This window comes from Pongo abelii, chromosome 11 (genome assembly GCF_028885655.2).
Source record: "Pongo abelii isolate AG06213 chromosome 11, NHGRI_mPonAbe1-v2.0_pri, whole genome shotgun sequence".
Classification (NCBI taxonomy): Eukaryota; Metazoa; Chordata; class Mammalia; order Primates; family Hominidae; genus Pongo; species Pongo abelii.
This window is the reverse complement of record NC_071996.2, coordinates 109020206-109034666: the sequence shown is the minus strand read 5'-3', so window position 1 is coordinate 109034666 and position 14461 is coordinate 109020206. Positions and strand designations below refer to the sequence as shown.

At 46.2% G+C, this 14461-nt stretch overlaps 1 protein-coding gene across 4 annotated transcripts in view; it reads right to left on the bottom strand.

Annotated features, from left to right (window-relative positions):
• NRP2 (neuropilin 2) overlaps positions 1-14461 on the bottom strand; it is a 116815-nt gene that overhangs the window by 65728 nt on the left and 36626 nt on the right. For all 4 annotated transcript variants that reach the window (XM_063712987.1, XM_063712988.1, XM_054549672.2 and 1 more), the window contains 4 exons: positions 9848-10078; positions 8616-8771; positions 6428-6597; positions 4466-4621 (listed from right to left, as the gene is read on the bottom strand). In XM_063712987.1, the coding sequence (XP_063569057.1) occupies positions 4466-4621; positions 6428-6597; positions 8616-8771; positions 9848-10078 (713 nt within the window). The remainder of the gene's footprint in view (positions 1-4465; positions 4622-6427; positions 6598-8615; positions 8772-9847; positions 10079-14461) is intronic.

Genomic DNA, 14461 nt, shown 5'->3' with positions numbered 1-14461 from the left:
AACACTGAGGCGTGGAGCCACTAAGAGATATTTCCAAGATCACGCGGTGCCCTGTTTAAGAAGATCTGAAAATAGACATCATGTGCCTCTAGCTGTTAGCCAACTGATTTGAGGGTTTGGTTTTCTGACACCACTCTTTCTCTCCTCCCAAGTCTCTGATTTAAAAATGATTTGTTTTAATTTAGAAAATAAATATGAGATAGAGGATTTTTGAAGTGGAGTGTTTATTTGTTTTGAAGGGATGTGGCCAAATCAAACAAATGGCAACTCCTTTCAACTCTCCATCCTCATGATTCTGTGGTGAAGCCCAGCTCCACAACAATGAGCCTAGTGGGTTAAGCCATGTACAGGCTCATCCTGCATGCAGAACTTCACTGAAGAGGAAGCTTTCCAGGAAAATGTGTACCTCTCAGTCCTTGAACTGAACATGTAGGAAGCCAATTTCCCTCAAGATGAAGAATAAGGCCTAGGCCAGATTGTGGAGAGTGCCAGTCTGGACATCCAAGTCTGGTGACCAGGCGCCATCCATGGAGGCTCCAGTTTCCTAGTCCCTGCAGCAAGGCACTTAATCTCTAAGAGCTTCAATTCCACAGTTGTGAAACTCTGTTAAATTCTCTAGTGAATAAGCGGGTGCTTGAGGATTTTCTGAGTCCCTTGGAGGTCATCCTTACATTAATGTGATGAGCTCAGTGCATTCCTTCTACTCCTTGTGGGGTAATTCTGAAAATTCTTGGACCCAAGTCTTACCTCATCCCTATCTTCACCCATCCATCCTCGATCTGGCCAATAGCGTGCATTTGGCACCCCACAGACTTTCTCTTTTAGCCCAAATTTCTTCCAAATACATCAGAATAGCCCAGAAACACTGTGACTAACCAGAGCTGTGTCAACAAGGGAGATCCCCACGTTTACCAAATGAGGGGGAACTGAAGATAAGGGCTTTTTCCTAGACAAATAAGGACAATAGTCTCTCTCCCGTGTCCTGTCACCAGCTGTGGTTCCATTCCCCAGGCACAGCCTATCCCCAGTGCAGAATCATGAAATCAGCATCTCAGGAGGGCAGGACCTAGACCAAGACCTTGTGCCTCTGAGCTCTTCCCATTGCTCTCCATGCGCCCCTCTTGGTATGTATGTACATAATTGTGCCTATAATTATGTAAACATACATGAACCTTCTACTGTTGTATTAACAATGCCATGTCTGCATCTAGGGTGTTATTAATATAGCTGGGGAAACCAAAAGCAGTAATTTCTGCTTGTGGTTTCTGAAGAAATGTATGCAAAGCAATTTGTATAATCTAAGGGAGCACGTGTGTTGGATATGGGTTCCATCAGGCAGATGAGCTCTCTGCCTTGTGGTTATGCCATAAATATACATAAGGCGGGCCCGCCCTGTATGAGAATCATAGGTTCCATATTTATGGCATGTGGAATTGGAGAAAGATTTGGGATGTGCTGTGCATGTGGCTTGTGTAACCAGGCTGCATTTGCCAGGAGGAGGCTTGCAATGCCCCAGCAACAGTGTGACGGACCACTTTCTCATAGGCGACCTCATGATGACCTGTTGGATGGGAAGAGACCAAGAACAGGCTGCTCCCTGGGTAGGGGAGGCTGGAAAAGAGTTCCTTAGTCTTCCTCACCCTCTGGCAGTAAGAAGGAAGGCATTCTTTCAGAGGCCTAGGCCTTGCCTCAGCCCAGTCTGGGTCCACATTGTAAACAGTGTTTTGCAAAGACATAGCACAGCCCTCCCCCGCCACCTTGAGCGCTCATTAATCTTGTTTTTCTCTGACTTCCCCAATTCCCTGGTCTTTGGTATGCTGCATTGCTGTTGACAGTGACCAGGGAGTTGAAATCGAGTTCCCACATTTCTGTCCCAAATGTCACTATTCCCTCTTCCTTCCCTGCACACTGGGAAGGCATTTGCAAACCTTCCCTCTGCTCTGCAGAGCAGAGCAGAGCAGGCGGTTGCCTTCATCTCTGCTTTGCTTTTCTGCTAACTCCTGTTGTCTGAATTTCACTTTCAAGCCCACCACTTAGCACCAGTTAGCTTGGCACAGTGCCCACCAACCAGCAGCTACAAAGAGAAACTCAGTGGTGGCACTCGGCGTGGACGAAGCCTCTTCCTCCACTGCCCCCAAGTCCCTCCCCAACCCCCACCTCCCCCCATGGCATCAAATCAAACTGTGGCAGACTTGACAAATCTATTTGGCACGGTTCACTCAACTACTTCAACCCCGACAACCCAGAGAGCTGCGCTGACGCACCGTGAATGAGGGGGAATCTGCACATTAAATACAGATATTGGAACGAAAGATCTGCTAATGAAGGGGCAGCTGAGACCATCCTTGCAGGGGAGACAAGGAAAGCCCCTGGGTGCCCACCATACCCGCAGTGGGGTGAAGGAGCTTGGAGAGTGGGGCGATGCCTAATTGGCAGGCTCTCCATTTTCCTGCCTCCTTCTAAGTACACAAAGGATGAATTTCTAATGGGGAAGAGAAAGGGCTTTTCCTCTGCCCCAACTCCGTTTATTTGGGCACGACTAATTCAGTAAAACAAAAACAAAAACAAAAAAACTCTCAAGTTACCCCTTGGCTCCTGGGGAAATAAATCTAGCCAAGTGGGGAAAGAGGAAGCAAAAGAGAGAGAATATATCCACCATGAAAAAGTTGAGAAAAATAATTCTGAAAACCAGAAAGCTCAATTCAATTTCAGGAATATCTTTCCTGAAGAATGAATACCAGGGATAAAGCCAGGGAGGACAGCATTCTATGAAAATGTGCAGTGCTAAGGTATTTCCAAAAGCAGGTTTCCTACAAATGATGTTTTAAATAGCATCCTGGTCCATCTGCATGCTTTTAAAACAGCTTATGCTACAGTATCCCTCTGGGCCCGTGCTGCTTAGTCATTGCACCTGGACAGGGAGACAATCAGGTGAGCCCCACTCCTCTCCCCGGGGACCACCCCTGCCTGGCTTCTGGCCCTCATCTGCTAGCTGAGCTTCCGAGATCTACCGGTTTATAATTGAAAAGGGTGGGGTGGAACCAGGTCTCAGCCCCCAAGCTCCTGGCACCCAGTGCCAATTCAGGCTGGCCATTCCCGACGGATGCTTGGCAAGTCTGAAACCAAGTCAGTGGGAAACCAGACCTGGCCTGGAACATCTTTCAATTGCTAAGTACTTTCCTTATCGTGGAAATCGGGCAATTGTGTGCATGTGTGTGAGATACCTGGTAATATCCAGAAGCCATGGTTTTCAGATGAGTGGTACCCCGTTACTATGGTGATTTTGATTTTTTAAAAATCGACTCCTTTTCCCATTTCCCAAGTGAGACTGCCAACATCATAGTTCAGAATTTTCTGGGTCTAAGGTTTCCAGCGGCACCAGCCAGAGCAAGCTGCCTCGGGGCAGTGACAGGGGCTGAGGAGATCTTTCCCTTTGGAAAAGATCTTTGGCCTCCCTAGGCTTGGCCACATGTGCCCCATTTTGATAATTCACACCCTGACAGACCAGGGCTTGGTGGAACTGTAATGCTACAGGAGAGACCCTCTTCCTCCCTCCCTACCTCCTTTTTAGGGAAGGACGGGCAGTCCCTAGGAATCCCCCGGACATCACACTCTCCTTCCAGACCTCTGCACCAGCTCCTGCTCTGCAGGGGGCACCGTGCCCTGTGTTCCCATCACAGATACCCCAATCCCACCCACACAAAGCCCCTGGCTGTTTGCAATAAGCCCCCATGGGCTGAGTGTGCTGTGTGTATACACATAGAGCCAGCACATCGCCCGTGCCAGCTGCAGACCCAGAATGTCATGTGTCTTCAGAAAGTGGAGTGCCAGACATTCATCCATATGTATACAACAAAAGCCCCACATCATCCACACAGACCACACCTCCGGGAGCCGCAGACGCGGGAGGCACCAGCAGAGAGAATTCAATGCCTCGCCGCTAAGCATGATTGCCAGTTCAGAGCCCATCCCCAACAAACTGAATTTCTCCTCATTATTTATTGTCCTCTTTCTTCTCCAGGACATTGTGAATTCCCTTTTAGGATTTGTGCCCTTTCATTTCCAGAGCTCGGTAACTCCTGAACTATAGTATCATGTGGTTTTGTGATTGTTAACCCAGCATGTGGAAGGGACTCAGGCCATGAATGTTCAGTGAATCCTGTGTGGGGAGAAGTGGACTGGGGACGCATTTTCTCCTTCATTTGAAGTCAGAGAACACCCTGCAAGCTCTCTCTCTCTGCTGCGCAAGATGCAACAGCAACTGGCTGTCAGAGAAACGGTGTTTTCCCATCGCTTTAGCCTAAGAGAGAAGATTTTCAAGGCCGGCACGACCCTTGCCTCCATCAATTATCTGAGCCTGACTACACAAGGCCCTCTCTCCTGTAGGAGGTCGGCTTAAAGCTCCCCTGATCCCATCCCTCCTGCCCTGGTCCAATGTGCATTTAAGGTAGGATCATGGATTTACCTTGTGGTTTTTGCCATGCCGGTACACCATCCAGTCCTCTCCATTAGTGCTGACTTCCAGCTTGTAGGATTTGACATAGTAGCCATTCTGTGTTTCCCTGGAAATCGCTCCCTGTGTTGCGATGGCCGTGAGCATGGTTAAAAAGCGCAGGTCCACCTGGGGAAGAGAGGGCTGGAGTAAGAGACCACCATTCCCAACACAGGGCAGTGTCTTGTTTTTTTCCAAAGGACACAATCATTAGACTTCGCTCCCAACCTCTATCTGTGATTCATTGAGACGTACTTGTAATTAGTATCAGTTTGCAATTCCATTGGACGATTAAACTCGCATTATCTTACACTAAATCAGACACCTTGAAAAGTTAGGTTATTTTTCTTTTTTCTCTCTTTTGCAAATATGAAGGGACAATACTCAATTTTTCTCAATCATTGAACATCTAGAGCTATAATCCCTTCTTAGTAAATGATGGCCTGCCTTGGACCATGGAAGCAGATGCTACTTTAAAGAAACAAGGTTGTATCTACTCCACTCTACTCCTGTCCGATTCAATCCAATTCACTTATAATGCCCTAGTTCCAAAAGTCACACTCATAGAGGCATCCCATCCCCACACCCTCTTGCTCCATTGTGTATTTAGTTGCTCAGGTCACTAAGGGGTCAAAGGGCATGTAGAGTCTGCCTAAGCAATTAGGCTTATGCACCAAGGCCTGACCTTTTGCTCTATGACGAGGATGGCCAACATTTTAAGGTACTTCCCCTCCCACAATGCCAAACCCATTTGGAAATTACTGGATGTCATTCCTTTGCTGGCCATGGTGTTTCCTAATGGCAGTCTCCATATGACCAAAACGTAGCTAGCACACACTGGCTAAATTCAATTCAGTAAGCACTTATTGGTGACCTACAGTGTGCTCAGCATTACTAAACATTCGAATAAGTACACAGTGCCGTCTACATGTATGAGAAACAGGTGGATGGCAATAGGAGCAAGTATATGATTAAGGTCAAAGATAGGGGATGCTAGTTATACAGAACTTTCTGGAAGTTTTGCAGGCTGAGAGGAGATGGATTTTTGGAGAGGCAGAGAGAAGAGACAATGACAAATGGCCCCAGGGCTTGCTGTTAGAACCTCTGTGGACTCCCTGGAGTTTCTAAGTGGTCTTTCTCCCTTTCCTGTTGTCTGCTTTGCAACATCCTTCTTAGAGCAGAGGTCACCATGTCGCATCAGAGCTAGGACAGGCTTGTCAGTGGGTCACAAGGCTGTCTTACGTGTGTCATAAAAGCAGTCACTGCTCTAGTGTGGAACTAGTAGCTTGCTTTTCCCCTGTTTACTTCTTCCCAGGGGATGAGAATTGGAGCAGTGTGCAGTGCGGGAAGATTACTCAACATAAGCTGCAAGGTTTATTCAGAATAAAGTAAACAATGGTCTGAAGAGATGCTGCCGAGCATCTGGGCACCTTGAGTTCTGTTCCTGGTAGTGACATTTTCCTATGTGTTCTTCTGATAGCTCTGTGCAAAACCTTCCTGGCAGGGCTCTCTCCAAATAGCAAAGATGATGAGAAGCTGTCATGTGAAGCTAGCACCTCAACAAACCTCCCCTTAGGAGAATGCCCCCCATGTCCCTGATGCCTCCCTGTGCCAAGAATGAAGAAGATCCAAACAGCTTATAGAATGTTCCTTGGATATCTATAGTGATAGGGCAAACAGCATCCTGGCCAAACAACTTCTCCCCAGGCCCAGTAATCTCCACAAGGGCAGGGGCAGGCTCCCTCTGATCAGTGTATGCCAGCATGTAACCCAGTGCCTGGCATACACATCTGTTTGGATGAATGAATGAATGGAGTTCTCAGGTATGCTGTGTTTATTTTCTTTGTGTCCTCTGCCTACTGTATTTGAGGAGCTACCCTCCTACCTCAGCAATACATACACACTCTGCACGTCCTCTGGTATCTGCACAAGTACCTGGAGATACTCCTTGTTGGAATCCAAGTTGGGGGTCCAGCCATTGTCATCACCATGGAGCCGGCTTTGTTGAGGGGTCCACCTCCCATCAGAGTAGGTAGATGAGGCACTGATCTGTTCATTAGCAATCCGGCCAGACTCCATGCCCAGAGGAACATTGCACTGAAAGTCTGGGGAAAGGAGATGGTCAAATGCAGAGTTAGGCCTTCCAACCTCATACCTCGGGATCCCCCAAATGCTGCCTCCCTTCTAGGGACAAGTCCTTGCAGGCACTTCCTCATTTAAAAGACCCTAATTATATGCTCACATTTTAAAAACAACTACACCAAGTCATGGAGCTTGACAACCCCTCTGGGTCTGAGAGAAACTAAATGGGACCTAAAAGAAATCAGGCTATGGATAAATAAGAGAATCATCATACAAATTAAAAATACAATCTAAAGCACAAGAACTGTTATTGCTGCAGGCTACAGATGCCAGATGCACCATTATTGCAATACAGGTAAATGTGAGCTAGACTCGTGGCGATTTGGGTGAGCTGATACATCGTGGGAAGCCTGCTTTATTAATAAACACCCAGGAGGCACTTTTGCTTCTTTCTTTTTTCACTCAACTGTCTTGTGAGTTCTGGCACAGAAGACAGACATTACAAAGCATAAATACTTGTCTTTGGGAAATCTCTCCATGAGCACATGCATGTCACTCTCTATTCCCCCACACCACCTGTCTGGACAAATAGACCCAGAAGTCACTTACTCTGGCCCTGTGCTGTCAGTTGCATTGCTGTCCTTCTATGAATGCCATGAACACTGATCAATATGTGTGTGTGCATGTGTCTAAGATTGGCCAGCAATCCTTATCAGGTATCAACCTATTCTTTACTCTGTGACTGCACTGGCCATTCACGGGACCTGGTGCAATTTGCCATACTGTTTCTTTGTCACTCAATCTTCAGAAGCTCTTTGATGAAAAAACAAATGCAAAACCCAGCAACCTTCCTGCAGGTCAGGCTGCTGTGTCTGTAGTTATATATATGGTGAGTTGTCTGCTATCAGGCCAGGATTTCCATAGCTTGAAGCATTCTTAAAAGTGCTTCTTTAGTCTTTAAAATTATTTGGGGCTGGACATGGTGGCTCACACCTATAATCCCAGCATTTGGGGAGGCCAAGGCAGGCAGATCACTTGAGGCCAAGAGTCTGAGACCAGTCTAGCCAACATGGCAAAACCCCACCTCTGCTAAAAATACAAAAATTAGCTGGGCATGGTGGCGCATGCCTGTAGTTTCAGCTACTTGGGAGGCTGAGACACCAGAATCGCTTAAACCCAGGAGGTAGAGGTTGCAGTGAGCTGAGATTGAGCCACTGCACTCCAGCCTGGGCAACAGAGAGAGACTCTGTCTCAAAAAAAAAAAAAAAAAAAGGAAAAGTTATCGTTCGGGTTTTTAAGTAGAAATGGCAGCATATTTGAAACACATGTCCAAGAGCAGCTGATTTGAAGATGTTGCTCAGTGCTGAGGGACCGCAAGTCCCACAGCAGCTGTGGTCAGAGTGATAGTTTTTAATTCCTTGCTTGGTGCCTGGCACATACTAGAAGCTCCACAAACTATCTTTGGTGGAAGGGTGAAGTCCAAGTCTAAGCAGTTGTACCAATCTAGTCAGGAAAACATTACCCAGGCCCAGAGATGGTTAATGTCAAAAAATACAGAGAAAGAGAGGTTTAAAATGTTTCAGTTTTATGACAATGGCCCCTGAGATTTTGAGAGGGAAAAAAATGGCCATAGACTAAAAAAATGTTAGCACAGGAGAGGCCCTGTATAGATTATCCTAACTAGCCTCTCTTTCATTCATAGATGAGGAAACTGAGGTATGAGATGGTACCATGACTTTCCCTGAAAATAACTAATTCTTGTTAGACACATATATATATTTTTTAAAGAAATAAGCACCCACATCGCTTCTCAGCCTTTTGGCTAAGATCAAGTGTAGAAATAAGCACCCAGATTGAAATGTGTTCTTTTCTCATCAACCTCTTCCTGGCAAGAGGATGTGGGCGCCTCTAAACTCAGATGCCACCATAAATTCCATAGAGTTCCCATCTCCTGTCTCATAGAGCTCAGCCCCTCTTCACCTGTACACCCTCACAGCCCTGATGGAAGGACAGGACAGAGGTTCCCAATCAGCCAACTCACTCTCTAGCGGCTCTTGGTGGACCAGGTAGTAACGTGCAGAGAAGCCATCCTTGGCCACTGCCATGTCTGTGTGAAAGGTCAGGGAGAGGATCCCCGTCGATGAACGAAGTTCAGAGGGTGTTTTGGTCCCACAGTACTTGCCAATCAGGGGGCCAACTGGACATTCAAGACAAAGAGAAGTCAGTGGAAATCAAAATGTCAAACTTGGTTTTCACTCCGTTTTCCCTTCCCCTCATTGCATTTCATTCAGTGGAGCACACTTTGTACATCTTGCCATAAAAACCAAAGATATGTTTCAAGAACAATGGCTAATATTTTTCTTGCACATTAAAAAGCACTTTCACTTTTTCACTAAAAAGGTACAGGCTGCTTTCACTGGCTTCATTCTGTTCTCAGTGGCCTGGAAGAGGAGCTGGAAAGGTATCATTACAGTGTCTGTTCTACAGAGGAAGAAACTGAAGTTTGGAGAGCGCTTGTGATTTCTTTATTCTCACTGCTAGGAAATAGCAGAGCTGGGCCTCCAACCCAAGTTTTCTGACTAAGTCTTGTGCTTTACCTAGGAAATGAAATTGCTCTTTTTGCTTAGTCATCAAGTCTCCTTTATATTAGAAAAAACTTACAATGACTACAAAAGTGAAAGATTTGTTCCTCTCCAATACTGATTAGACCCAAGATCGATGTTGGTCTTCACCTGCGAAGTACTGGTGGCTCTTAGCCTTGGGTGATGTACCTTTTCAATATTTATGACTATATTAATAATAATTTTAAAATTATGGTAATAATGATGATGATAGCAGCTAACTTAACACAGATAAGACACAGATAGGGTAAGGAATTTGTCTAAGGTTGCACAGCTGGTGAGTAGCAGAGCCAGGAGTTAAGCCTGGCCAGTCTGACTCTGGAGTCCTTCTGTTTGGTCACAGGGGTTAGCCACCGAGCCACCTTCTATCCTGATAATTTGGAGTAGAAATTAACACTATAAGTTTTCTCATCCTTTCCAAGTATCTATTTAGTCTCCTATCGTTTTCTAAAGAAATATTTCCAAGAAAGTAGACAGCCTTCCTGTAATTTCTCTCAAGCTATCCTCAGTGAAGGGGAAGAAGAGAAAGTCACCATGGGTCATATAAGAACTCATAGGAGCTTTGAAGTCTTTGTTCTTCCTCTTTATCATCACTAAAGCAATTAACAGGCAAAGGCCAAGCTACTGAGGAATGCCTCATGACATCACTCACCATGTGGAATGCCATCCCAGATGTCCAGCCAGTCGTACTTGCAGTCCCCCTCTCCCACCTGCAAAGGGTCATGCTCCAGGTCAAAGATCAGGAACTGCAGGATGATCTCCATCTTGGGTTTGGCCAGGATGGTAAAGGTGCAGTCCAAGTTGTGTGGATACTTCTCAGGAAACCCAGGAGATTCGATGGTCCCGTTGGGGCTTGTGAAGTTTTTTGAGCAATCTTCAGAGCCTGTATGTAAAAGAGAACTGTAGCACTAAGAAGAAGATGCTTTTCTTCGCGGCCTCTGTCACATGGGTTATTTAAATGTTTGGCCCCAAATCTCCCTACTCTTGAGGTTTTTGTTGCCACTGGAGTGGCCCTTGAAGCAACATACTCTTCACATGCACGTTTCAAGCCCTCATAAATTAGGGAGGCACAGCTGGCTTGCCCTACATATTAGAGTGAGAGCAGCAATTGAGGAACTGGGGAGTGGGGTGGGGGTACAGAGAAGTGTGTGTGTGTGTGTGTGTGTGTGTACGGGAGAGAGAGAGGGATTCTCTTGAAAAGAGGAACAGAGTCTTCTTTCTCAATTACTCAGCTGCTCACTCCAGAAATGTAAGTTATTTCAATCCTTAAGGAAGCCTTGCTGATTGCCAGCAGGGAAAACAATGTTACCCCTTATTTATTGCTGACCTCAACACTAGCCCCTATTGTACCACAGCCAACGAAGTGCCCCCTTCTCCCTCCAAGATCCAAGGTGCCTCAGGGGAGGGGCAAAGGGGAGCTTGGGTCTCATTCATGTCATGAGTATATTAAAACGAGCTGCTCTGTAGTGGTCGGACAATTAACAATCGATGTTTTTAGCTGGTGGATCACAGCAGGCCGTTGGGGATGTTAAAGGCCGCTCCGGCAACAAGTTTGGAAAAATGCAGCAGTGCATTGACATTTGGAAGGCTTCTGGCTCCTTTGTGGTGTGGATGCCTTGTTTCTCTCCTGAGCTCTTGTGTCTGCTTTCTTGGGACACATGGAGGCATCCTGATTAAATGCGGCACACATTCGCATCCTGGTGCAAGCTTGGACGGCAGCAGGAGCAGGAACAGGAGCTCGTAAGAGGATTACAGCCACCCTATCTCTTAATGCCTCTAGGTGGAGTCATATTAAAAGGGTCCTTGTGCTTTAACCAGCCACCATTTGCCAGGGCAGCACCACAGATGGGTCCCGGGAGCACTGCAACCCAGACCCATGGACCCACGGAGCACAAGCTCACGCACATTCACGCAGTGAATGAAAATGCTGGACAATTAGAATTGATTTCACTCGTTATGTTCAGATTTTAAAAGAAGAAAAGGAAGCAGGATTTTTGAGGAGGAGAATAGACACTCTAAGCATAAAAAACACAACCAACCAGAAATACTCGATAAACTAGGTGTTTACTGGCAGGAAGTGTCCTCTGGGGCTCACACTGAAATATAACTAGGTGGTGTCAATACACTGATCTGAGCCTGCAGCGATGCCTTTATCCGCAGCTCCTGTAGGAGGCCTCTCATTGAGTCTCTTTATTGATGACAGCTTTCTGGAAAGAGGCAAATGTCTGATTTGGAAGAAGTGCCATGCAAATAAGTGCGGATGGAGGAGTTGCAACTTTCTTCAGCACCAGACAGAAAATTCCAGTATCTCCTACCTATCCATCCGTCACTTCCTACTTTCCACCTTGTGCTGTGCTTTGGCAGGGTAGGGACTAGGAACACACGAGGGCAAGGGATAACCTTTGCATGGGTTCTGTGGAGGCTCTAAGCAGAGAATCTCAGAGGCTCTGCACCCCATCATTCATATGCATGGCAGCAGCAGGGCAGGCCCAGAGTTTTCAATGGGCAGCTAGTCCTGGAGGGACGAGCTGGGGCCGCCTCCCCCAGCTTTGTTTATGATTGGGCTTCAGACTCCTGAGGGCCTCCTCAATGGCCCGGGATGAGGCAATTCAGCAAAGCCAAGCCAGCTGGCGGGTCTTCAGGGGGCCAAGAGGAATTCTGAAAAGGTTAGAGTTTATGGCTGCTGTGCAGCATTCTTCATGTGGGCCGCTCAGCTGAGCCTCACACATGGTTGGGAGGAAATTAACTCTCTATTCACTTCTTGCTTGAGAGCTAGAAAGAGCATCCTGACATGCCCTCTTAGAGCTTGCTCTATTGTCATTCCCTTAGAAGGCAAGGGGAATGTCCACCCCCCTGGGAGTGGGGAATTTTCTGGCGGAATCTTTCTTTGGTTCCTGTCATTGGTGGGGCACAAGTGCTTCCACGATGGACATGTAGTGAGTCTAAGAGAGGCTTGGAGAATGTGAAATTCGAAAGTATCCATAGTTCCCAGGGTCTTGAGCTCTTGCATTTGACTGAAAAGAAACTTCAACCTTAGGTACTTAAGGCAAAAAAAAAAAAAAAAAAAAAGGCATTTCTGATATATGGCTATAAACGGGTATATCCTTTGGCTTATTTTGAAGGCGGTGGGAAAACTTTTGTCCAGTTTTATCTACTTTTATGCAGAAAAATCAAACCTGTCTGTTAACATCATGCATTCATCTCTAATCATACCATCTCACTGTTTGCAGCATCACAAAAGCAGCTGAATAGCAGATGCCAGGAAGAGATCTCAGAAAAGGAGGCAGAAGCTGGCTGGCTCTTGCAGACATCTGCCTTATCCAAGATCCTTTTCTGAGATGTGTTAGAAGGTTTAAAGGTTAAACGAAGAACTCAAGTCAACAAATACTCAAGCCCACTCAAGGCTAAGATTGTCCACAGAAGCTGGGGGATTTGGGTTGCAGCGAATGATTTCATAGGAAAGGACTCTGCTATGAAAAATGTCCACTCTGTTTTTCGGCTGTGAATTTTACAATAACTCTGCAAGTAGAAGAATCTACAGGTATCAAGACATGTAAAACACGGTGGATTTACCCAAAGCTGAGTTTGCCTTCCCTGCAGAAGGTGAACTCAGTTCCTGAATTCAGGAAGTGGAGGCAGTAGACACTCCGAGTTTTCTCTACCTCTGTGAATGACCCCAGAAATGTCAGTTTCTGAAGTGTCACGGGCAAACAGGAAAGAAAACCTGATCTTGAACTTATGGTTAAAGGAGCTTCTGGAAAAAACCAAACACACACACACACTTTCCACTGATTTTGTTTTCAATGTGACATTTTACGTTTAAAAATTCCTTTTTTTTTTTTTTTCTGTTCTGCTCACGATATCTTGATTTGAGATCTTTTAAGTATGTAAGTTGTTCTGGCTTACCCTTTTAAATGTAGACAGTCTGGTAACATATAGAATCTTTTATACACCACTTCACTTAGGGCAGACATGAACCTTCCACACCAGCCACATGCCCTGGTCTGCACTCACACTGTGGGTCCTACAGCAGAGCCTCACCAGGGTAATGTACCATCGAAGGCTTCTAGAGCCCTCTGTATGGCTATTGGCATATCTGTGTTTACAGTTTCCCCCGCTTCTTCCTCTCTATGAATCCAACTAGCAAACATAGCTGTGTTTGTTTGGATTTCTTCAGCATGTCCACCCATTTCTTTCATGTTCTGTGGATGACGTAAATTTTGTATATTTTCTCTCCTGACTCCAACAATGGAAATGTGGGTATAGGACAAGGCACCTGCATGAATGCTCATTTTTCTAAACTTCTCTGTTTTGAATTTTGCTCCCTTGCACATTTCTGCACTTTACACAACGTTGAGTTTTTTTTTTTGAAATGGAATTTCGCTCCTGTCATCCAGGCTGGATTGTAATGGCACGATCTCAGCTCACTGCCACCTCCACGTCCTGGGTTCAAGTGATTCTCCTGCCTCAGCCTCCCAAGTAGCTGGGATTACAGGCACGTGCCACCATGCCCGGCTACGTTTTGTATTTTCAGTAGAAACTGGGTTTCGCCATGTTGGCCAGGCTGGTGTCAAACTCCTGACCTCAGGTGATCCGCCTGCCACAACCTCCCAAAGTGCTGGGATTACAGGTGTGAGCCACTGCGCCCGGCATATATAAGACTGACTTTCATGCGGACAGTTGCTCTTCCAGCAGCAGGTGGGTATGATGGCAGGTACGAGTGGCCCTGAGAAGTCTATGGGCTCTCATCTGCTCTCTTACATTGCCAGGAGTGTGGCTGTTGTTGGCAGGGCTTTCTCTTACAGTCTCTTCACTAGGCAACCCCAATCCTTAAAGCAGGCCACCCCATTTCTCCAAGCTGAAGCCACGTAGCTCCGTTGGCTGGCACCATTGTTTCTAGGCAGTTCACAGACTTGTTGCTTCATTTGAAATCCTGCTTCAGCATGTCCTCAAGACAGCAATGTTGAATTATGATACCCTCTTACATGTTTTATCTTTTAATATCCTCCTTTCAAATTTGCATGATGGATAGAGTGAACATTGACTTTTCCTGTGGCTTTCTGGAGAATGTAGCATGATGCCTTGTGAAATACTAAGTTGGGTGGTGTGAGACCAAGGCTGAGTTTTCATGGCCCTGCTCACCCTTGTTCTGACTTCCCTTGGCCAGCTTCCTGGAAGATCTTGCTTGGAGCTGTTTTCCTTTCATGGCCAGCACAGTGCAGCCGAGTGGCAGCATTAGCATTAGGGAACTTGCTATTGAATAGAT